General features: G+C 46.6%; 1 protein-coding gene across 15 annotated transcripts in view; it reads left to right on the plus strand.

Moving 5' to 3' along the window:
* BTRC (beta-transducin repeat containing E3 ubiquitin protein ligase) overlaps nucleotides 1-19,472 on the plus strand; it is a 179,160-nt gene extending 159,688 nt beyond the window's left edge. For 14 of the 15 annotated variants that reach the window (XM_050958049.1, XM_050958053.1, XM_050958059.1 and 11 more), the window contains 6 exons: nucleotides 501-750; nucleotides 1,172-1,290; nucleotides 4,104-4,214; nucleotides 8,885-8,963; nucleotides 12,922-13,115; nucleotides 14,201-19,472. In XM_050958049.1, coding sequence (XP_050814006.1) covers nucleotides 501-750; nucleotides 1,172-1,290; nucleotides 4,104-4,214; nucleotides 8,885-8,963; nucleotides 12,922-13,083 — 721 coding nt within the window. In that variant the 3' untranslated portion in view covers nucleotides 13,084-13,115; nucleotides 14,201-19,472. The remainder of the gene's footprint in view (nucleotides 1-500; nucleotides 751-1,171; nucleotides 1,291-4,103; nucleotides 4,215-8,884; nucleotides 8,964-12,921; nucleotides 13,116-14,200) is intronic. The other variant, XM_050958048.1, reaches the window with a different exon arrangement.
* Nucleotides 19,473-24,951: the final 5,479 nt, after the last annotated feature.

The following is a 24,951-nucleotide window of genomic DNA, read 5'->3' on the forward strand; positions in this document are numbered from 1 at the left end:
GTCTTCTGCTACTATAGAAAATTGTCCCCTTTGTTGGCAGTCCCAGCAGAAAGGGCGAAGATTGAATGGGCTATTGTGGGTGAACTTGCTTTTAGCACTGGGTCTCCCCAGATCCAGGTAGACAGGCATATCTTTGGGGGTGAGAGAGCTGCAGGCAGAGTTAACAGGGGACTTCAGTCTCCAGGGCTGTCAATCTGGTACCTTTCATCAGCACTACACAGTCACTTAATTACAAAATGCTTTGCTGTGTTGTTTTTATGGAGATAATTGCATTGCAGGTTTTTTGGCTGCTGGACTCCTCTAATATTTTTGTAATCAGCTGCTTTATGTGATATGTCTTGTAATGAACTAACTATTCAGCAGATTCTAGGTTTAGTATGTGGTGTTTGCTTGTCATCGAACCAAAGACTTGATTTTTCTTTTCCTGCAGAAAAATCAAATGTAATTTCTTTTTCACCCTCTTTCCCTTTCCTTGGTTTGAAATACTGTGTGAATTTCAGGGTGTGGGATGTAAATACTGGCGAGATGCTAAACACGCTGATTCACCACTGCGAAGCAGTACTACACCTGCGCTTTAACAATGGCATGATGGTGACTTGTTCCAAAGACCGTTCCATTGCCGTATGGGACATGGCTTCCCCGACAGACATTACCCTGCGAAGGGTCCTGGTAGGACACAGAGCTGCTGTCAACGTAGTGGACTTCGATGACAAGTACATTGTGTCAGCATCAGGTGATAGGACTATAAAGGTGAGAAATTTCAAAGGCTGTTTATTTACAGCACTTGTCAGTGGTGACCAAAAGGAATGACCAGATTCCTAAGAACATAAGGGTTGGTGATATTAAAACTCAGAAAAAAGCCGATTCATACATAAACTGTAAATCAGTTTCAAAAGTGCTATGGTTTATTTTGGGGACAAGTCCTAATATAATACAATAAAAGCTCTATGTATGAGGAGTCAGTCTGTTAACTGTAGAAAGCTGTAGTCATATATCACTGGTAAGGTAGTTTTCCATACGTCAACAGTAATGTCTTGAATTTGACTTGTGACCTCGAGGTTGTGATGACTTTTTGAACATTTTGGACACACTTGTTTCTCTCACAGGTCCCTCCCCTCTGTTAGTTACTGCTTAATAATTAGGCCCTGTGTGTTTTCTCTCCCCATTTCAGGTCTGGAACACTAGTACCTGTGAGTTTGTGCGCACCTTAAATGGCCACAAACGAGGCATCGCGTGTCTGCAGTACAGAGATCGGCTAGTAGTGAGTGGCTCTTCAGATAACACTATCAGGTGAGAGGCAAGCTCCCATTGGGGAGCTCTGCACACGCGCGCGGTGTTCTCGGTTCACGTAAGGCCATTGTCTCTGGTTCACTTGGGACATGCTGAAGTTAGGTAACCGAAATGGTCTGTGCCCATTTCTCCTGCAACTGGGCTGCCTTTGCTATAGAATGCTGTGAACTACCAAAGGGGGGTATAGAAAGTCATTTTTCTTTCTTTGCCTAGTAGCCTCCCTATCTCAAGAGTGCCATACTAATCAGTGAGTCAGACTGGTTAGACAGTTTTGGTGTGTGAAATAGCTGGCAAGCACCACTTTGCATGATGTCCTTTTGTGATGTTTTATTTGGACTATGTGTCTAGTTAAAGGGTCAGACATACAATAAGAAGCATTTAATCCTCTGCAGAAATCTCCTGGGCTCACACCGAACTCCTCTTGTGGTGCTTGGCATCTGGTATAGTTTGGAACAGCTGGTTGAGAGCATGAAGTTCAGTTTTCTCCCTCTTGCACTTTCCTGGCTGCCCTAATGGCAGCCTGAGATTTAACCCCTTTCATGCTGGGAGTCAGGATTTCTTGGTAAATCATGCAGCTGCGGCTGGAGGGATGTACGATTATCTCCTTAACTAGCGTTGTTCAGTAAACTTGAGTCAACGTAAAACTGACCATGGTAAGTGGTTGGATCATACAAATGGGTGGTCGGGCTGCCTCCCTTCACCTGCGGGGATAGAGGGGGACTTTGCCCTGCAGCTGAAACTTGGGAACGGACTGTCTGCGAAGCAGCAATCTACTTTCCTTTTTGACCAGTCCTCTGTTGTCAGTGGTGAATACAGAGGTATTTGTTTGCTGGATGCTTTTCCTCACAGCCAGCCACCTTTTCCTACTCTGAATCCCACAGGAAGCTGACACTCCTGTCTGTGACACCGCAAGGTGATTGAACCAGTTGTGCAGTGCCAAATTTTGCATGCTGTCTGCTTGATGGCATGACATAGTAGAAGGATCAGACAGATTGAGGGATCACTGACTCCTCCTTCCTTTACATAGTGAAATGGGCAGTGATTACATTGTGCTGTTTTTCTAAAACGCCCCAAAGTGTGGCAAAAAGATTGTGCACTTTGAATTTGAGTAAATCCTTTTTTGTACAGTACTTTGAAACTCAGAACCAAAAGAAATGGGAATAGAAAATAGTAAAATTTCACAGCATTTAGAAAATCAGCTAAAATACCACTTGTAATAACCAACAAAAATGTCAGTACAGTAATCAACCTAAAGAGGAATACAATTACTCTTTTATTTTACACTGAATACAATTGCTAGCTGATAGATAAATTGTGCTAGAATTTCATGAAAGTTGGTAGTGAATCTTAGCTGACCCCAAGTCCAGTGGCCCTCAAGGCATAGTAAAAGGTTTACCTGTTCACTTACTCTGCCAGCCTTCCACAAGCATTGCTCGAGGGTGAGGGTGGGTATCTGTGGGAAGGTGATAAGAGGGCAGCTTACTAAGTAATCTATGTGGATGACTTGATATAGGTTGGATTTTAATTTACTTGAAATACAAGATGTTGGCCTTCAATTGGGTGAAAAATGATGTGAAATTTGAAGTTTGTAACTTCTGAAATTTCATGTCCTAGAGGTTGAAAACCTTTAGAATCCCTAAGAATTTTTTTTTCAAAAGGGAGAGTTTTAAATGATTTTCCAATTCTGTAAATATAGAGTGTACAAAAAAGCTAGGAAATTAAAGTTCATCGTCTCTAGAGATATAGTCTATCTGAACATGATTTGGGTGGGATTTCAGGTCAGCTCTTCAGCTGCTGCAAGTCAAATAGCGCCATTGACATCACCATAGCTGTCCTGGTTTTTCAGCTGAGGAACTGAGCCCGTCATGTTTCAAGGCATTTAAACCGAAGAACGCAGTACAGGGAGTCATTGAGGCCAGGGTATCTCATTGTTCCAAATGAATTATCAGTAGAGAAAAGAGAAGATCAAGGCGTGACTTGATCATGGTGTAGGAGTCTCTTCGCAGGGAGAAACTAATGAGTATTAAAGGACTCTTTATTTAGTACTGAAAGGCATAACCAGAACCAAGGGCAGGAAGTTCAAGCCTGACAAATTCCAGTTAAAAATAATCTACCCGTGTTTAACCGTGAGGGTGATTAACCAGTGGGACAAGCTTCCAAAGGAAGCTGTGGATTCTCCATCTCTTGATGGCTTCAAATCCAGACTTGGATCCCTTTCTGGGACCTGCTTTAGTGAAAGACCAGTTATTAGCCTCAATACAGGGGTAACTGGGTGAAATTCTCTGGCCTGTGTTATACAGGAGTTCAGGCTAGATGATCTATTGGCCTCTCTGGCCTTAAAACATGAACCATTCTGCCAGCGCCCCTATGCACTAAGGCTACACCTCTGCCTCTGTGTAAAACATCCCACCCAGCTGAGCCCTTCTCAGACTGCAGCTGTTTCCTCGATAGAGAGAGATGCTTTGCGGCCGTGGTGCTGTGCATCCTCCACCCAAGCTGCAAGGTGATTGAACAGATTAGGAGCCAGGGGCAGCTATTCAGAGTTGCTCGTTTGCCATGTGTCAAGTCACTTGACCTCATACCCACTAGAACCTGAACGTAACATAACAGAGTTTTCTTTGAAAAATATGCTCCAACTGAGCTGCAGGAAAAAGGGTGGGTTGTGGGGTGATGAATTCAAGATCTTCCATATTAGCACCATCAGAATCGTTATTTCCAAAGAACCCATTGACCAATTCTAGTCTGAGATCAAACATTTCATTGCAATAACAGATTTTCAGACCTTCTCTCCTCCTCTTCCTAATCTCTTCCAGGTTGTGGGATATAGAGTGCGGGGCATGTTTACGAGTACTGGAAGGCCATGAGGAGTTGGTGAGATGCATACGCTTCGATAACAAGAGGATAGTCAGCGGGGCATATGATGGGTGAGATTGTTAACGAGGTTCAGACACCAAGCATCCCTCTTCCTCCCCCCTCCCTCAAAAAAATTAGACCTGTTGTCTGTTGTGCTATTCTCACACTTATGGTCAATATATGAGAAGTGCATTACGTTCTCCTGGCCTTTCCGTTTTCTGGAGCGGGTCTTCTGTGGTGTGTGTTTTCCGTCAGTTTCACATGGCAGATCTGTGCAGAACTTCTCATGCTTGAATCAGTGACAACCAGATCAGCTAGTTCTCTGCCCAGGAATGTAGTAGATCAGAGCACTGAGTCCATAAGGTCCGAGTCTTGTGTTTAGCAGTGGCCAGACCTAATGCTGCTTTTTCTACAGCTCCCACAATTAATAATAATAATAATAATTGGAACTATACCAACCTCCTAGAACTGGAAGGGACCTTATAGATTCATAGTCTCTAGGACTGGAAGGGACCTCGAGAGGTCATCGAGTCCAGTCCCCTGCCCTCATGGCAGGACCAAATACTGTCAAGACCATCCCTGATAGACATTTATCTAACCTACTCTTAAATATCCCCCGAGATGGAGATTCCACAACCTCCCTAGGCAATCTATTCCAGTGTTTAACTACCCTGACAGTTAGGAACTTTTTCCTAATGTCCAACCTAAATCTCCCTTGCTGCAGTTTAAGCCCATTGCTTCTTGTTCTATCATTGGAGGCGAAGGTGAACAAGTTTTCTCCCTCCTCCTGATGACACCCTTTTAGATACCTGAAAACTGCTATCATGTCCCCTCTCACTCTTCTCTTTTCCAAACTAAATAAACCCATTTCTTTCAGCCTTCCTTCATAGGTCATGTTCTCAAGACCTTTAATCATTCTTATTGCTCTTCTCTGGACCCTCTCCAATTTCTCCACATCTTCCTTGAAATGCGGTGCCCAGGACTGGACACAATACTCCAGCTGAGGCCTAACCAGCGCAGAGTAGAGCAGAAGAATGACTTCTCGTGTCTTGTTTACAACACACCTGTTAATACATCCCAGAATCACGTTTGCTTTTTTTGCAACAGTATCACACTGTTGACTCATATTTAGCTTGTGGCCCACTATGACCCCTAGATCTTTCTGCCATACTCCTTCCTAGGCAGTCTCTTCCCATTCTGTATGTGTGAAACTGATTGTTCCTTCCTAAGTGGAGCACTTTGCATTTGTCTTTATTGAACTTCATCCTGTTTACCTCAGACCATTTCTCCAATTTGTCCAGATCATTTTGAATTTTGACCCTGTCCTCCAAAGCAGTTGCAATCCCTCCCAGTTTGGTATCATCTGCAAACTTAATAAGCGTACTTTCTATGCCAACATCTAAGTCGTTGATGAAGATATTGAACAGAACCGGTCCCAAAACAGACCCCTGCGGAACCTCACTTGTTATACCTTTCCAGCAGGATTGGGAGCCATTAATAACTACTCTCTGAGTACGGTTATCCAGCCAGTTATGCACCCACCTTATAGTAGCCCCATCTAAATTGTATTTGCCTAGTTTATCGATAAGGATATCATGCGAGACCATATCAAATGCCTTACTAAAGTCTAGGTATACCACATCCACTGCTTCTCCCTTATCCACAAGGCTCATTATCCTATCAAAGAACGCTATCAGATTAGTTTGACACGATTTGTTCTTTACAAATCCATGCTGGCCATTCCCTATCACCTTACCACCTTCCAAGTGTTTGCAGATGATTTCTTTAATTACCTGCTCCATTATCTTCCTTGGCACAGAAGTTAAGCTAACTGGTCTGTAGTTTCCTGGGTTGTTTTTATTTCCCTTTTTATAGATGGGCACTATCTTTGCCCTTTTCCATTCTTCTGGAATCTCTCCCGTCTCCCATGACTTTCCAAAGATAATAGCTAGAGGCTTGAAAGGTCATTGAGTCCAGCCCCCTGCCTTCACTAGCAGGACCAATTCCTGCTGTTTGTGCGTGCATGTCTAGCTTTTTCCCTTCCCCTTCTGCCCTACTTGTGGAGGTAAGTGGTTGTCCTCCGACTGGTCTGCCAACAGCAGTGTATACAATACAGGACAGCTTCATAAAGAGTATGTTTCCTCTGGATGTGCAAGTCTTCCCATATGCTCCCTTTCTGCCCCTATGCATTTTGTGTGCCCCCCCACCCCCATCATTAGCAGTAATGGCCTACCTGAGCTGGACTCTAACCAAAGGGTGGCAGGCATCTCCAGTTATGCCCCAACAGCCCCTTTCTCCACCCTGTCAGAGCCGAGGAAATGGAGCAAGACCTTCCAGGGTGGAGCCAGCCTTCCAAAACAGAGACTTCCCCAGCAACAGTCAGACGTACCAGTAATAGAGCAGGGAGAGACCCAGCCAAGCCCCTTTGTTCCTGGCAAGAACTTCACAGCTCCTGGACGCCAGTGATGACAGCTAACTACTTTTACTGTTCGAGCTCTGGATGGTATTTTTGCTTTGCCAGTTGGTTGTTTGCACCAAATCCTCCACTCATCTCTCTCCCTGAGCTTCCATGTTTCTCTCTGGCCACCCCTCCACCTCAAGTATCAGAGGGGCAGTCGTGTTAATCTGGGTCTGTAAAAGCAGCAAAGGGTCCTGTGGCACCTTATAGACTAACAGACATATTGGAGCATGAGCTTTCGTGGGTGAATACCCACTTTGTCGGATGCATCCTCCGTCTCAGGATTCTTTGTGACCTCTGCATTTGCATCTACTTTTTGCCTTGTTTCTATGCCAGTTGGCCCCATAATTAACTAAATAACACATAGATAAATAGAACTAAGACGTGTCCATCGTCCCTGGTCACTTTGCTTGTGTGGTAGATCCCTTCCCAGCCTCTTGTCTGGGTTTTGTCTCTTTAGGCTGTAAGCTCTTTGGGACAGAAACTGACTGTATCTGTGTGTGTTCAGCCTGGTGGGATCCTGGTGGGACTGGAGGCTCTGGGAATCACCTCGATATAAATAATGGAGCCAGTCCCCTGTCACTGGCAGCCCATCTGGTGGGGTACAATTTCAAACTACCGGACAGGGTTTTAGCCTCAACACCCACTGACTTGTAACAGGAGTCAGATAACTAGAAGCGCCTGCTGTGTGAGAGCTCAGTTTAAGCAAGTCACTCAGAGCCAAGGGAAGAGGGGATACCCAGGGGGGAAGAGCGCATACATGGGGTAATGAGGATGTATTTGGGGAAACATCTCAAGACCTTCCCCTGTAGTTTAGTGTAGCCAGGTGCTTCTCACTGCCGCACAGCTGCTGCCGTTCACACATCACTGAGTACTACAGAGAAGTGAATGAGCAGACGCACAGCCACTCAGAGAAGGCAACACAGTACAACAGGCAGACTGAAAAGTGCACAGAGAATGTCTTGGTCTGGAAACTCCTGTCGATAATCTAGGGCAATGTGCTTAGCCAAGCATTGCTGCTTGCGCTGTGAAAGGGACTCCAAAGAGCAAGGTCCTTTTCCAGCACTCTCCACTGCTGCTGGCCAGATTTCTGTGGCGGGGGAAGAGGCGTTCTTCACTCTGGAGGTTGTATTTCCGATGGTGGGCTGGCTTCCTCGTATGTTGCTAGTGTCCAGGCTCCCTTGGGGAAGAGCTGACTTTCCCTTTCCAGGCTTGAATAACTCTGAGCGACACTGGGGTCTTGTGTAGCTAATTTGGATAGCATGTCCCCTGTGCCACAAAATCAGCTTCCTTCTCCTGGGCAGCGAGCCCTCTACTAGGTACAGAATCCCACTCTCTTTCAGCCCTAAGCCTGGAGCCTGGTTTAAACTGGAGTGTGTGGGTTCCACACACTTCATTCTCCCCCATCCTGTTATTAGCACCCTTCATACTACGAGATAGTCACTACATTGTGCAGGGGAGGAGTGCATGTGATTGAACTCTAGGGGTGACCATGTGGCTTAAGGACGAGGGAAATCTCCAGCCCAGCCCCATTTGATTTTCTGTAAGAAAGCTGACATCACGATTTGGTGCAGTCTAATGCGAAGATGTTGGTGTCATCATCCCAGCTTTATAGCTAAACCCCAAAGCTCTAGCAAGCTGGATACCAGTGCAGTGGTATGCCTGGGCTGTGGAACAATGGAGATGTGCCTTTTCCTCCCCCACAGAATGTGTCCTGTTTTCTGAAATGCTTGTGTGCTCGTGGTTCTTGTGGAACCTTCCCGTGGCTGCCCATAGCAGCAGTCTGCACAGGTGGAGCAACGCTAGCCTGCCTGCCTACTTTCTAGGAGGAAAGGCCGTGCTTGGACCAGGCGGAGGGGATGAATCCATGCTGTGGAGACTGACACACTTTTCTTCTTGTCCAACAAGAAGCTTTATATAATGTGTCACGTTATCTGTGTATAAACCCAAGTGCACTCACACAGCTGTGATCACTCCGTTTCATTGCTTTTGGCCCATTTGCCATTAAGGAGTAAGTGTCTACATTAACCTTCACCCGGGTTTCTACATGAGTTACTGTCACCTGCTTTTTTATGTAATTCATTTGTATGGTAACCATATACTTCACCCGTAAGATCAGCAGGCTTTACCCAAGAGAGCATGTGAGAGCCAGGTGTCAAGAACAGCAAGGCTTCTCTCTGTTTCCCGATGTATTATCTAAGCTGTTAACTTTAATTGCTGGTGAACCATTTACACTTTTCTCCGTCACAAAGCTTTGGTGCTTGTCCCCTCTTTCCTTTCCAGGAAAATTAAAGTGTGGGATCTTGTGGCTGCTCTGGACCCTCGCGCTCCAGCTGGGACCCTCTGTCTGCGAACCCTCGTGGTAAGAGCTTTTGGTTGGGGGGGGGGGTCAAGGTGGGGGAGGACAGGCTTTTTCAAGGCTGTATTATGCCATGAAAGCTTGAGCTTTTGTAGACGAAGTTCAGATGAAGCAGATGATGATAGGCCCCAAAGGGCAGGCTTGCAGATGTTTCTGAATGTAAGGTATTATGGGATCTTTCACCTGGAAAGAAAGCAAAAAGCAAAAAGTGCCATGGGACCTTTAACACAGCCAAGAAATCAGTTTTACAGCCTCTTCAGCAGCCCCTAACGATAATGCCGGAGCATCAGCTCCGTGCTAGTCCCAAGGGAGAATGTTTGACTCCTGGACACCCCTGTCATCACTTTGATATTGGAAGTCAGTGGAGCTGTGATAGTTTGCACCAGCTGAAGGTCTGACCTCCAGGGGATGATACCCGCTGCTGAGCGTACCTATGGAGTCTGCCTAATCTATGTGCTGCTGGGTGACCGGGACTTTTCCTGGGCCTCTTTCTTCTCTCTGGCAATTTTTTAATGTTGCCAGACGATTGTTGTTAAAAGGGTTAGTTAAAAGAAGGGCTTTCATCCCTTTTTAAAATTGATTTTAAGTTCATAACTAAAATCTATTTAAACAACGAGGAGTCCAGTGGCACCTTAAAGACTAACAGATTTATTGGGGCATAAGCTTTCGTGGGTGAAAACGTCCGAGGGATTTTGAGCACGTCAGCTGCAAAGCATGGAGCGCCCCTGTGCCTGTGAATGTACAGACCCAGATTGTCTGAGAGTTCCATATTGATCCTGTTCCAATCTTAGACCCTGCTTGGGCACTATGTGTTTCTGCTAACTTGGGAGGCTTAATTTAACTAGTGCAATTTCATCTCCTTTTGCTGGCAGTGAAAAATACAGGCACCCTGAATAATTGCATTATAAATCAGAAATTGTGGGATGAAAACATTGTAGGAATCCGTGAATGAATGCCTAGAAATCCCTGTTTGTAGGAGCGAGTGAGCTAAGGGGGAAGACAGAGGGCATGGAGCATTACTTTTAGGATCTTTCATGCCTGTAACTGCAGAGCATCCTAGTATCCGCTTACTCATGCTCTTTTTTCTTCCCTCGGCCTCCAAAATGAAACCTTGCAGTAAACGCTGCAAGCCTCCTGCCGTTTGTGTTCAATTTTCAAGCAGTAGGAGAAAAGTCTGCAGACAACAAATGCTCCCTGCATGCCAGTTCCTTTCATTTTTCCCTCCTTTGGATGGAGCAGCAGCCGCACGCTCTTGACAGCAGCTTCCCAAGCTGAGAAATAAGTATGGCGCAGCTTTACATTTGAAGCTAAGGGGGCCAGGTTCTTTTGGCTTTAACTTACAATGTGAAGCATGCATCCCACCAGCTGCCCCTGTGATTTTAAAGAGCAAGTACAGTGATTAGTGCATAGGATGGTTAGATAGAGGGATTTCATTTAGTAAACACTGATTGAAAAGTTCATTTTCAAAGTGGCCTTCTGAAATACCCGTCTCTTTCAGTCTCCTAGTGGCACCTGCTCTTGTAGTGACTTTTCCCAGCAGGAGCTCTATTCTGTTGGGCACACGAAACACCATTCCTATTTGAATACATGCAAAACCAGACTCTTGGAGTGTCTGTCTGTTTAATTAACTAGAATTTTAAAACTAAGGATGCTACTTGTAAGACAAACCTTATTTAAAATTAATTTAAAACAAAATAGAATTTGCATTACCACAACTTTCAAATGGTTCTTTTTCCAGGCATTCAAAAGGAACTGCATTTCAGATTCCTGCTCTCTGTCAAAACAGCAGCGTCCTGTTTGGTGGGAAACTGTTCTGTGATGACTATATTTGAGAACCCTTTCATTTTTTGTGACTTACTCATCTTAAAACTAGCTGTCGTGGTTAGAATCTCTTAGCACATTCGGTTTTCTTTACCCCATGTCTGGCAGCGTGGAAGGCATGACAAGGAGCCACGTACTGATACGAGGGTCAGGAGGTGTTGTGCTGCTTTTGTTTGCACTCCCTTTTGACCAGGGAAGCTGCCGCTCACGCCTGCACCAGGAAGCACTGATAACAGCTAGCCAGCACACATGGGAAAGCGTAGTGAGTTGTGCATTACAATGTGCAGGATCTGGCGTAGATTGCCATGCTGTTTCCACTCAGCCTCCTATAAGAATACAAACTGCCTCTAAAGGGCCTTTCCTGTGGCTACGTTTAGAACTGCTCAGGAGGAATCATTACAGTGTCGTTTTGACTTTATAATGGTCCCCTTTGTCTATTCCAGTTTAAGCTGTTTCCTCTTTCAGCAGTAGCAGTAGTGCCAAGCAGGAGACTCAGAATCAATTCATAGGTAGAATCAGAGAAGATTAAGGTTGGAAGAGAGCTCAGCAGGGCATCTAGTCCAACACCCTGCTCAAAGCAGGACCAACCCCAGCTAAATCATCCCAGCCAGGGCTTTGTCAAGCCAGGCCTTAAAAACCTCTGAGGATGGAGATTCCACCACCTCCCTAGGGAACCCATTCCAGTGCTTCACCACCCTCTGAGTGAAATAGTGTTTCCTAATATCCAAATTAGGTCTCGCCCCAGGGCAACTTGAGACCATTGCTCCTTGTTCTGTCATCTGCCACAACTGAGAACAGCAGAGCTCCATCCTCTTTGGAACCCCCTTTCAGGTATTTGAAGGCTGCTATCAAATCCCCCCTCGCTCTTCTCTTCTGCAGACTAAACAAGCCCAGTTCCTTCAGCCTCTCCTCATAAGTCATGTTCCTCAGCCCTCTAATCATTTTCGTTGCTCTCCGCTGGACTCTCTCCAATTGTCCACATCCTTTCTGCAGTGGGGGACCCAAAACCGGATGCAGTATTCCAGATGCGGCCTCACCAGTGCCGAATAGAGGGGAATAAGCACTTCCCTCGATCTGCTGGCAGTGCTCCTACTAATACAGCCCAATATGCCATTAGCCTTCTTAGCAACAAGGGCACACTGCTAACTCATATCCAGCTTCTTGTCCACTATAACCCTCAGGTCCTTTTCTGCAGAACTGCTGCTTAGCCAGTGGGTCCCCAGCCTGTAGCAGTGCCTGGGATTCTTCCATCCTAAGTGCAGGACTCTGCACTTGTCCTTGTTGGACCACATCAGGTTTTTTTTGGCTCAATCCTCCAGTTAGTCTAGGTCACTCTGGACCGTATCCCTACCCTCCAGTGTATCTACCTCTCCCCCCAGCTTAGTGTCATCCGTGAACTTGCTGAGGGTGCATCCATCCCATCATCCATAATGAAGATGTTGAACAAAACAGGCCCCAGGACCGACCCTTGGGGCACTCCACTTGATACCGGCTGCCAGCTAGATATCGAGTCGTTGATCACTACCTGTTGAGCCCAACGATCTAGCCAGCTTTCTATCCACCTTTATAGTCCATTCATCCAATCCATACTTCTTTAACTTGCTGGCAAGAATACTGTGGGAGCTAGTATCAAAAGCTTTGCTAAAGCCAAGATATGTCACGTTCACTGCTTTCCCCATATCCACAGAGCCAGTTATCTTATCTTAGGAGGCACTCAGGTTGGTCAATTGCCAAACTGTCCCCTGTTCCCCTAGAATCCACTGCTGGTGGAAATGCTATGGAGGCAATGCTGAGCTGAATAGTAGGAGGTGTGTGGCTACCGCTCTGTCAGCCCCAGCTAGCTGCTCTGGAGAAGAGCTTTCCTATGAGGAGAGCTCGGTTTAAGGGCAGGGGGCTCGGGGAGCAATGCTATCGTGCAGGTGTCTGCTCTGGTGTGTGCTCCCTGATGAAGGGCCAGGTTCCAAATATGGCAGACGTACTTTTACGCTACTTAGCTTGTTCCACAGAGACAATGGCACACAGTAGCCATATAGGGTTTACTCACCAAAACCCAAATCAATTATTAATGGTCACCATGCATTCCCATCAGCCAGGCAGTCTGTAAAGTAATCCCTGCTGTCTCTCTGACCCTCCCGGTTAGGAGCATTCTGGGAGAGTCTTCCGACTCCAGTTTGACGAATTCCAGATCATCAGCAGCTCGCACGATGACACAATCCTCATGTGGGACTTCCTGAATGACCCAGCTGCCCAAGCAGAATCGACCCGCTCCCCGTCCAGAACATACACCTACATCTCCAGATAAATAACACTACACTGTACCTCACGCGCGCACAGGTAAAAACGAGGCACAAGGGCATGTGGGCACTGGGGAGAAGAGGCAAATGTTGAGCTGGAATGATTCATTTGGATGGTCAGTATCTCCCATCTTGGCTGGTGGTCGTTATCCTGCCAGGAGGCAGAGAACCTTTTGGTACCTTCGAGCAGGAGTTGTTGAAGAGTTCCTGACACGTGGCACTTGCAGTCCTTACACCCAATTCCCCTTTTGGCCCAGTTTCCCCAACAATTAAATCAGCAGTTGTTGCCACCCAACCAGGAAGGGGGGAGAGGGTCTTCAGAGTGAATGGAGGAGCGGCTCCTTAACACGGATGTGCAGGTGGTTTGACACTGGGCAGTTGTCACCAAGCTAGAAGGTTCTGCCAAATCATGGTAATTGCACTTCCTCCTAGGTAGCGATGGCTCCGTTCTCCCAGTGTTGAGGAATGCAGGGTAATGGATTTGGCCAGTAGAGGAGGCGCAGACGAGCAAGTCAAGCCTGATTAAATGGAAATTTACCGATGTATAGTATTATCTTCACCCTAGCTGCATGAGTTGAAGGCTGTTAAGACCAGGCCTTGCCTGTGTGTGTGTGTGTGTGTGTGTGTGTGTGTGTGTGTGTGTGTGTAGTGTGTAGTGTGTAGTGTGTAGTGTGTAGTGTGTAGTGTTAACCCGCTAGGTTTTATCCCAGCAAGGAGAGTTACCATTGTTAGGCTGTTATGGGGGAACTTAATGCCTGACCAGATTAATCATCAACCTGGATTTGATTTGGATGAGTGTGGGGCGTTATGGAGGGTGCTGCTTAGGATGGGCTTCGGTTGCACACTTCGGTAAGCATATCTGCCACCTTTGCGTTTGGGGCCCTGGGTGGCGGTTTCAGTTTCACTGGTGAGCGTCAGGCAGGTTCTCCGTAACCATGCACATGAGCAGCAGTTTGTGTCTCAGCCTGTGCTGTACTCTCCTGGTTCAGTGTATAAATACATCTGGACTCTCCAGAGCTCCAGCACCTTTCACCTACTCGAAAGACACAGGAAGTAAGAGAGGTTTTCCTTAAAATGATGAGTTTGCTGCACAAAAGGGTTCTTGTTCCCTTTTTTTTTTTCCAGAACTCGTTTAAGCTGCAGTATTTAAATTATCTGCCAATGCCGGGACAGAAGAACTATCCATGTAACCAATCCTTGCGGAAGAGAGAGGCTCTCAGATTCATTTCTGGAACAAAGTTGGCATGCAGTTGATCTCCGACAGGGTCTGCTCAGCGCAGCTGACTGCTTACGTGCTGCTATATCAGAAGATGTCTTTGGTCTTTCATGAACGATTAACATTTTTAAACCACCCCTCTTCCTTTTCCCCTCTGCCTAGCCACTCCCCTCCCCACTCCCCTGTTTTTCCCTCTTGCCCCAGTCACAGATGTCCTATAAATATATTTAACGTGTTGCCAGAATTCGTTGCTTTGGTGTTAAACAGAAGAACTATTGCCACTGTGCATCCTGCTGAGAGTCACTTCCGGGTCGGGGGGAAGGGGCTGCTGCTTAAAATATTAAACAACATCATTGCCGGGCTTTTGTAAGACCATGTAACTGCTGACTCTGAAAAGCAACAAACACCGTGCTGGAGAGGAGGTGAGAGCCCCTGCTGCCTTTGGGCATTGTGTCTGGAAACCGGGATTTGTGGAGTTATCGGGCATCTGAAGCTGCTGACAGTTTGGAGCCAAATCTGCCTCTTGCTTGTTCCTCTAACCCTTTGGAGGCTGGATATGTATTGCAATTTCCCTCCGCAGTCATTGGGCTGCCAGTCTGGGCAGGACCAGTCGTCAAAATGTTGAACTGGCTTCTGCCAAAGTCCCAAGTCCAGTATTGCCTGGGGGTGGGAATCAGTTCCTGAGGGGTAGAGGGCAGTATTTCACTATCAGAGACATTCTCTGTACCCAGGGCAGGGTTCTGTTTCTCCTGCTATTGGCCCTGAAGACAGTATGGATTTTGTTAATGGTTTAAGATTTGTACTTCTGATTAGATGGAAACATGAGGCTGGGGTGGGGAGAAGACTCTGGCACCCTCTTTCCTCCTCCCCCAGGAGATGTCACAGCCAGAGGATGGAAGAGGGAGCTGCAGAGGACCTTGTTAGCCCAGCTTTGGAGGGCTTTTGTGGCTGACCATGTGCCTAAATAAGAATATAAGAACTGCTGTAGTGGGTCAGATGAGTGGTCCATCTAGCCCAATATCCTGTCTCCGACAGTGGCCAGCGTGGTGCACTGTGACCCAGAGGGGATGGCTGTGTTGGGTCCTGTGGCTGATAGGGTAGATACAGCCAGTTGGCTGGGGCAGGCCACATGTGTTTTCTCATTGGTTTAACCAGTGGGATTGGCTGTCTTGGCCAGCTGGCTGTACCTCTGGGCCAGCTCTGCTGTATTTCTGGGGCTGGCACTGCTGGTCCCCTTTGCAAGTGAGGGAGATGAGTCATGTGACCTTCCTGAGCCCCAGCCTTCTCTGCACCGCAGTTTAGGAACAGAACGATAATTAACCCGCGTACTGATCGTCACCCTGAATCGTCACACACTAGCCGAGACCTTTGAGAACCACCATGGCTCAGAATGGAGAGCACCCCGCAGACAGGCAGGGCAGGAGGAGCGACTCCACGTCAGAGCCAGTCAGCTAGACCGAAAGAGCCAGTGGGGGACACCGCAGGCGCTGGCTTCCCCACTGCAGTGGGAACAGCCATCCGAGAGGCCTTGCTTTTGGAAGAGGAAGGGTTAAATAAAATAATCTCCAGGCATTCCAACCTCAGTTTAAGGTCTGTCAAAATTTCTGGTACTAACCTTACGCCCAGTTCTCCCACTGCAGGTCTTGAATGACACCCATTGCCTTCCCTGGGAAACTAGAGCCCTTTATCTCCTCAACTCTAAGGTTGGAACTTGGCAGATGGGAGATTTAACTGGTACCTTCTCACCAGCCTTGCTTTGCTGGGGGTCACGATTACGTCACTAACTAGCTTTGCCGTCCTTTTTCCACTAGCGACATTTTGCAAGTGACTAGGTGACTCAAGAGGAGCTAGCAGATGAGAAGGCAGTGGAGACATTGGAAGGTAGCTGGCAGAGGAGCGTGAGAATCAGTGCGAAAAGAAACACCCAGCTCCCATATGTCTTTAGGAGGGCCTAGGACCCAGAGCGACTCTGAAGAGCCTCTCTTAGTCAGAGCTGGTCATCGACACGCCTCCTACTTTTTATTTGTTTAAATTACTATTGTAAAAACAGCAAAATAAACTAACTCCATTCAGAGAACATTTATGGCCTGACTCAGACAGGCGGAGGCAAAGAAATGCTCAGTCAAGACCGAAAACTTATCCTTAATACTAGGCTGCACTATCGCAGAGGTCATTGGCTGCTGGTGATCGGACAGATCAGGCATACTGGATCCCCAAAGCACATGGGCGGACGGACGGGTGAATTGTATTTTTCACTCTGAATTGCTCCTGCTGAAGTGGAGGTCCAAGTCTCATCCTTAATATTGTTTGAACACGGCTCCTTTGGTGCAGTTGTTACAAAACTGCAGTGTGGCTGGGAGAGAGTGGACAGTTGTATGGAGCTGGCTGCAGACTCAACAGCTTTTCTGTCCTCCGTTTGCCTTGTTGCTTTTTGGCTACAGGCTGTGCTAGATGATCGTGACTCTTTGCCTTGGATGCGACAGAGGCTCTCATGGTTTTATCAGTGTCCTTGGGGGCGGTGCCTGCTAGTGTGGAGTTTGTTTTGGTAGTTGTGAGGACTTGGGGAGATGCAGAATGCTTCCTGGCCAAACAGAGAGACAACATTGGTGCAAATCACCATTGGTTGTCCTAGCCCTGCTGTTCCATGTTGCTATTTTGAAACTTCTAAGCACTGCTGGGTTTTTAAGTGGTACCAGAGTTGTAATTCTGCTGTATAAATCTGTAAGGTTCAGTGTGTGAGCAACTGCCGCAATATTTTTATTTTATTTTTTGGTGTGTGGTAGAGTGATGTTTGACTCTTCAGGAGGGACTGTGTCTGGGTAGCTAAAATACAGAATGGCTCAATGGAGAATCTTACCCCAGCCCTCAAGTTGTACAAAGTCCTACCCCAGACACCAAGTTCCTTCTGATGTCTGAGAAGGAAACTGATCTAAGAAACTCAAATCTGCCACAACTCCTAGCCTTGGGGTCATCTGCTGTTCAGCATAGGAGGAATAATGTGGTTATTAGACCTTCACGTCAAGAGGAAGGTGGCTTTCCAGCTTGTCCACTGAGGATTTCAACATGAATTGACTGCGTAATCCCCAGCAGGGCTGGAGTAAATGCAGCATTTAAAAAGAAAAAAGAGACATGAAATTAGTCTGGTGAAAGGAGCTAGAAGCAAGAGCTAGAGATGTGCATGGACTCAGGTGTTGCACATCCCTTTGAAATGAGATACATCTGCTGCATCTAGACTGTCACTTCTCCCACGATAGTCCTGCATTTTGGACCCGGGGACTGGAAACTGGAGGTGGGACGTAAGAGTAAGACAATCCATTACAGCACTGCGGACGCCTGTTGCGACTCCAGGGGAGCTAGAGGTCAGGAGGGAGCCTTGCTGCAAACATGCATGTTTCTGATCCCAGGAGGAAAGCTGCTCACATCAACATATGCAAACTGAAAACGGGCGTGAAGGAATTTGCAGCCCAGAGAACCTTTGCAGCTGTCCCTCTGCTCCAAGGGTTTCAGGCGGCGAGAGTTGAGGTCTGTGATCATTGTGAACATCAAAATGCTGTAAACTTGTTTCTGAACTGGAAGAGGTTGTGGCCTGCCATGCTTCCCCTTCCCATCCACCTGTTCCTGCATTGAAAGGATCCTTTATTCTGTATTTTAATCCTTGTACACTCCAAAGCTGGAGAGTAAGGTGCATATTTTTCCTCTTTCTCCTCCCCACACTGTCTGAACAGAACATTGGGCCTGATGCTGAGACTCTCGTCACCCTGAAGTCCAGTTGGGAGTTGTGGGTGTTCAGCACCTGTCAGGATTGGGTCTTGCACTCAAGTGTCTGTTGATTTCCTTCAGCTCCCTTTTAGGTCTGCTTTTGTGAGCTGGGATCCTGAAATGGTCCATGGAGCGTTTGGTGAAGTGATGCTAGCTGCCCCTCCTCCTCAGCAGCTGCTGATGGGGCAAAGGAGCCAGCCTGGCTGCTGCAGGGATATGGTGAGCTCTTGCCTGAAGGCTGGAAGGGGAGGCAGCCCAGGTGATTGGAAATGGGAGGGGAGAGTGACCCCTCTGCAAGGGTGGGGACTACACTGAACAGTCATGGCCTTGGTCTCGATTGTGCACTGTTCTACAGTGCGCCGTTGGTTTAGAAGGAAGGAGATTCTTTTGTGTAGGAGGGGGGGAAAACCTTGTCAGAAACAACTGCTTCCTAGAATTGCCGGATTGATTGACTCCCCGTTTTTTGTACCCATTCGGGGTCGGGAGGACAATCTGAAATAGTCATTGGGAATTCCAGCTGCCAAAGAGAACTTTACCGGGGGCCTCGTGCGGCATGCAGGATGTATTTATCTTGCTCAGCTTTGCCTTGTTACCCCCACCCCACCACAGGCAGCAAGATTTCCAGAGAGGGTAACTTCAGGTGACCTTAGCTGCACCTCCAGAGGCAGGGCCTGCATGTGAAATCTCTCCTGTGACTGCCTGCTGGTTTTCGTCCCTGTGGTCTGCAGTCGTCCTACCCTCACTACGGAGTGCTGCTTAGGAAGACTACAGGTCCCTGCATGCAATGCTTTGTCTAGAGCCAAGCAGCCATCGCTTGGATTGAGATGGAAGATGGCCTGCTGGGACTTGTAAGCTCTGACGTCTACACTTCTGTGTTGAAGATACTGCCAGCTGCATTCTGAGGCTTTTTTCCCATAAGCTTTGGCCTTTCGGCTGCTGCTGGCAGGTTCCCAACTCAGCCCTCAGTTGGTCAGAGGTTGGCCACCATGTCATAACGTGTGATACCTAATCTGGATCAGGAATCTACCGTCTCGCTACCTTTTAAATCATCCTCTAGGTGCTCTTCCAAACAGCCTGGTGACCAGCTCTTCTGTCTGCCTGGTCCCAACAGCACACTTCCACGCAAATAGATTTCAGTCCCCATTAGTTCTTGCCCAGTTACAGTTCTGTTAAACACAGAAAATCCACCCAAGCGGTGATATTATACCCACCTCAGCCCTGGTGTAGATGGCATTACATCAGTGGGAGGGCTTCTCCCCTTGCCCTAGCTGCTGCCCCTTGGGGGTGGAGTCCCTATGCTGGTGGGAGAAGCTCTCTGGGCCGCATAGTAACATCGTCACTAAGTGCTATTCAGCTGCACTGCTGCAATGTAGACAAGCCGTGTGTGTGTGTGTGTGTGTACGTACACATACACGTACCCGCTGACAGCCTGGGGAGATACACGCACTACAGCCGTGCCTGAGCAGAGTCCCACCAGGCCCCCCCGGGTCCGGTCCCGCGCTGCTGCAGCCACACTGCCACTTTTACGTGCAAACTTGAGCAGAGCTTGCGTATCCGTCTACCCAAACTGGGAGTTACAACTCCCAGCTGCTGCATGGAGGTAACCATAGGGATGCATTGCTTACCACAGGCCCCTTACAATACTGCACCTGGCTACTGGTTACTTTTTAGCAATGGACCATCCTGAGACATTTTCAAATTCCTTTTCACGTGACTCCTATATGGTTATGGCCAGAAGAGTGACATGGTAAAACTGGATCCTCCTGCCTCAGCCTGCCTGCTGTCTGCCTGTCTTTGAATCCTAGTTGCCGACTTCACTGGTAAAATGTGTTGATCCTGTTAGCACTGCAGAGCTGATTAAATTATTAGTAAAGTTCTACTTGCTGAATCATTACTGCTGGAAGAGGGTGACCCGTCTTTGATCGTCAGGACCCAAGCTGATGTCAGTGCTAGTGAGCTGGCTTGTAAAAAGGATTTTTCCTGCTGTGAAACTCATTGAGACGATCAATGCGGGACTCTGTACCTCTGAGTGTAACCCCACTTTCAGCTCCTTTCTTTGGTATTCTGACATGAGACACTGGGCTGCTCGTTCCATCCATAGTTATGATGCAAAAGGCGCTGGTAACCCACGAAATGTAATTGATCCAGTAACTTGTAATTACTTTTACAGCAAAGCTTTTTAATACCTCTGAGCACCCTATCATCCAGCTCATACTGCATCACCTTTAAACTGCTCAGATGGAGGTGGGGGTGGAATTGGAAGAGGTAGAAAGAACATGGTCTCTTCAGAGTTTTCTGTTTGTTACTCTGCTATATTTGTTCTCTAGATCCTTAAGTAACGAGTGCTTTGAATTTTGTGATTATGTTACAGTGACGTAGTTAATGTACTAATGTTCACTTGAACTAGGATCATGGTAACCGTGTGGGTTTTTTTATTATTTTAACTGTTCAGAAAATAAGTTAAATACAAGTGTAATATTAAGCTGTGAATCTGTTGTTTTATTTGGTATGGAGGATGTAACCCTAAATACAAAAAGTCTCAATTCTTTGAGTCTCTGTCCATGTGGGTCCCTCTTATGGTCTGCCTATGAACAAAGCATCTCAAATCACCGTACTGTAAGGTAAGTAACTGGCCTTTCCCATGTTGCCCTGCAGTTGGGATAAATATGGCCTCTCAGCAGCCAGCTGTCATTCATTGATGAATGAAGCTTAAAAGACTGCTCTGCCAGTCAGAAAACAGCATATTCGTAAAACCACAGCGTACTTTTTAATTAACAAACTGCCCATTCATGGGTGATGGCCCCTGGCTGGGCACATCAGTCCATCCTGTAAGTCAGAGAATGAATGCAGCAGGTGCGTAAGAGCTGAAACCCATCGTACCATTTAAAAGCGGGAACCAGAGTGGGGATGACTATAAGGAATTTTGTGCTTTTCTAGATAATCTTGTAAGATCCCGGTTGGAAAAGCACAAATTTCTTTTATAAACTAATCAGAATCCAGCTGTTCAATAACAAGTGAGTAACTGACATATCCCAGCACCAAGGTAGGACACAATGTTTAGGATGCTGTTGTCATTATAATTGGCCTAAAATTTGACTTTCACACCTTCACCCTGAAAATACCTGTCCCCTTGTAGCTCTTTGGTTTACTCAGCAGCCCCTTTTAAAACAAAGGCCTCACTGGTTCAAAGAACCCAGCTCCTGGGGTGGAGAGAAAAGAAACACACATTGCACTCCTTGCTATCCATCTCCTTCCCGCCTCCATTCTTGGGAGCCAGCGGGGGATTTGAAATTGCTAAGATTCCTGCTTTCTGAAGTGCTGGGAGCAGGAATCCTGTCAATTTCAATCCCCTTCTGTCTGTGTGACATAATTCTCAGTGGTTCTTTATTTGGGGGAGTGGGGGTTAGATTTGCACCATTTTAACCCTTTATCTCTTTCACTTACAGTATCTGATTTGGAAAAGGAAACGACTGTTGTCTGTTTAAATGACTCCCAGTCACTCTGTGGGTTGGCAGTGTACCTGCCGCCTAGCATGCAAAGAATCAAACCTCTTCTAATTACTGCAGAGCCCCCTTCTTCTGTCAAAGTTTCTGTTGGGGCCCAGTACGTTTTTCCACTGCCAGCCCTGCATCTTTCACATCTGTGCATACCTGCACCAGCCGCCAAATACTGAGCCTGGCCAAATTACAACTTGTACTCACTCTGGAGCCACTCCTAGCAATTCTACAGTTAAGATCCTATATTGCAAGCAGTGTTTTCATCCTCTCTTCTCATCTGTATCATTTTAATAAATCTTTTTGGTTTGAAAATGGGCAGACCAGAGTAGTTTTGTTCTGTCTTGGAGGAAAATGATCAAACTGGTTTTCATTTTTGTTCTCTAGCTTTTTTTATTAAGGCCAGCAGGCACCATTGTTGTCTGGTCTGACCACCTACATAACACAAGGCAAAAAATTTCACGAGAAATTCCTGCATCAAGCACAGAAACTTGTGCTAAATTGTGTCTTCTAGAAGGAAAACCAATCTCAATTTTAAAGATTTCTAGAGATGTAGAGTCTACCACAACCTGTGGTATGTTCCATTGGTTAATGGCCCTCACTGCTAAAAATGTGTGTCTTATTTCCAGTTCAAAAGAATAAGAATAAAGTAAAATTTACCCTGGCTTCAAATTAACATAATTTGATGTCCTTATCACTAAAAATGACTTCAAATGTGCATGTTAATGGTCTCTGAAAACCAGCACGTGGGCTAGTTTTTGGGGGAGGGGAAATTGGCCAGATTTAGATCTGCTATATAAATAGGTGTAAAACCCACAAGAAAGTTTGTAATAAATAAATTGACCAGTGATGTGTAATTTACGCCAGTTTGAAGCGAGTTAGGAAAACAGCTGTTTGTTGAAAAAGCTGTGTGGGTCTAGGATTCCTGGGTTCTGTTCTCTGCTTTGTAACCATGGGCTAGTCCCGTGCCCCCATCTCGTGTCTCAGTTTCCCCTCTCACCCTTTGGCTGCCTTGTGTATTTAGACTCTAAAGTTCATACTATGGTTATGTGCAATGCCCAGAGCAATGGGCCCCCGATCTTGGTTGGGGCTTCTAACTGCTACCATTACACAAATAATATATGCAACAATAAATACTTCAGTGGTGAGACTTGTGTTGGCTTGGCTGTCAGGGTTGTGAAATTACAACCGTGGGTACAGAATTTAAGTAGCGCAAGGCCTGGAGGTGTGTCCACAGGAAATGTCAGTGGGGTTGGTGTGACCATGGTGGGCTAATGCCTTCAGCTCGCTCTTTGGCAGGAAGAAAGAATCAGCCCAGCAGATAACTACAAAAGCTCAGATGAACACAAGTGGCTTCCAGGGCTCTTGTGACAAATTCTTTTTCCGACACATAGGGCCAGTCGGATATGGATCTCTGTAAAGCATCCACAATTCGCTGGCGTCTCAGACAAGTGGTGCCAAACGAGTTGGTTACACTGGGGAAGAGAATGCACGTCTCTCTTTCCCCACTGAGGAGGATTCAGCGAGAAAGGCTGAGAGTGATTCTGGCTGTCTCTGTGTGGGCTCTGAGGTGTGACTCTCAGTTCTGTTAGTCCTGTCCAAGGGCATGCCCTGGGTTTTTTCCTCCTGTGCCTGGATTTCTCATCTCAGCGGTAAGGTGAGGGCGTTCAGCCAGCCCCGACTACTCATCATCTGACAGCCTGGTCTCTGGGTTGCTCAAAGGGGAGGAATCTGTGTATTTCTCTATGACGGTCACCTCCAGGCTTGGGGAATTCTAGCCCTCTTCCCCTGGAGCTACATGTGACTCTCGGCTGTGAGGCAGTGCCGGACCTATGGCCCAGCATGGTGCTGGGCTGCCGGAGGTGCTGGGTTTGTGATGGAATGGAGGAGAGGTCCCGCCTGCGCAGTCAGCACGGTTTTCATAGCCTTTTTTGCAAAACCCCCCTCAAACCATCTGATTGCCAGCTTAGGTACCTGCAGCAGAATCCCATTGCCGTCTCAGTTGGGTATAGCGTTCCCCATTTCTTCCCTGATCGGTTATGCAGTGTTTGGGTCCACTGTTGAACCAGGTTCCTTATTCCACCCTAGAGGGGGCTACACTGGAGTTTTGGATGAAACAATCCCTATGTAGAGAGAACTTAAGTGCTTCAGGGTCTTTCTGGATTGATGGCAGATGCAGAGGAGTTTCGTGGGAATGCTGCCTTTATGGGTTACCAGACAGTAATAACTGCAAAACCGCCAGGAGCCGATTCCTGAGGAAGTGTTTTTTCTAATACAAAGACTCAAACAGCAGCTTTTGCTTCCAGGCCTGCAAATCTAAGTGTTCCTGGCCACCCTGTCACACCAGCAACACTGCGTGGCCTAGGAGAGTCCCTGAGTTAGTGGAAGGGTAAGATGGTTTGAAGAAAATAGCCCTCTGCTTGTGTAACTTTTCTCTGCACATCAAAGTAACCAACTAGCAGGCTGCTCCCCTCCCCTCTGTGCTTGGCAAGAGCGTCTGTGGGGCTTTGGAGCAGAGATCCTACGGTGAGAGAGAGCACCAACCACGTGTCTGCAGTCTCAAGGCTCCCTGACAAATCAGGGAAGGACACGCTCCAGGGATGCTGTAATCTAATATGCAAGTGGCGTTCCAAGCATGCGAGCAGAGATTGTTTTGAAGCAGATACCAGCAGCAGCAGAGTGTTTTTCTGCCCTTACAAAACCTGACTCCCTGTAAGGAGAATGGAAATACTTCAACTTTTTAGCAATCCAGAGAATTTAAGGCTGTTATAGGAGAACAGCCAATAAATGTTTGGTGCTTTAAAAGGGCCAGTTTCACAAGGTTGGGAACAATTACCAGTCTTGCTTGGAGGGAGACTGTAATCAGAGAAATGGGAATGATAATTGGGAATTGCTTAAGAACACTTTGCTAGATGCCCAAAAAGCCATAATCAAAGAGGAAGGTTGTACTGGTTAAAAAACTTACCTGGTTTTAGAGGGAATTGAAGGCAGATATAAAAAGAAAAAGAAATTATGTATAACAAATGGAAGAAAGGGGAAGTTGATAGTAATGAACATAAAACAGAAGCTAGGAACTGTAGAAAATTGATAAGGGAAGCAAAAGGACACAAGGAGAAGTCTATGGCCAGCAAAGCTGAGGACAATGAGAAGTTTAAGTATATTAGGAACAAAAGGTATCCTAACCATGGTACTGGTCCATTACTAGATAAAAATGGTAGAAATATCAATAATGCAGAAAAGACAGAAGTGTTCAATAAATATTTCTGTTCAGTGTTTGAGGGAAAACAAAAAATGTCATATGATAACACTCTTCACATTCTACTGATATCTCAGGAGGATGTTAAACAGCAGTATTAAAATTAGACATTTTAAAATCAATGTGTCCAAATAACTTGCATCCGAGGGTT

The sequence above is a fragment of the Gopherus flavomarginatus genome, chromosome 6, assembly GCF_025201925.1.
Source record: "Gopherus flavomarginatus isolate rGopFla2 chromosome 6, rGopFla2.mat.asm, whole genome shotgun sequence".
Taxonomy (NCBI): domain Eukaryota; kingdom Metazoa; phylum Chordata; order Testudines; family Testudinidae; genus Gopherus; species Gopherus flavomarginatus.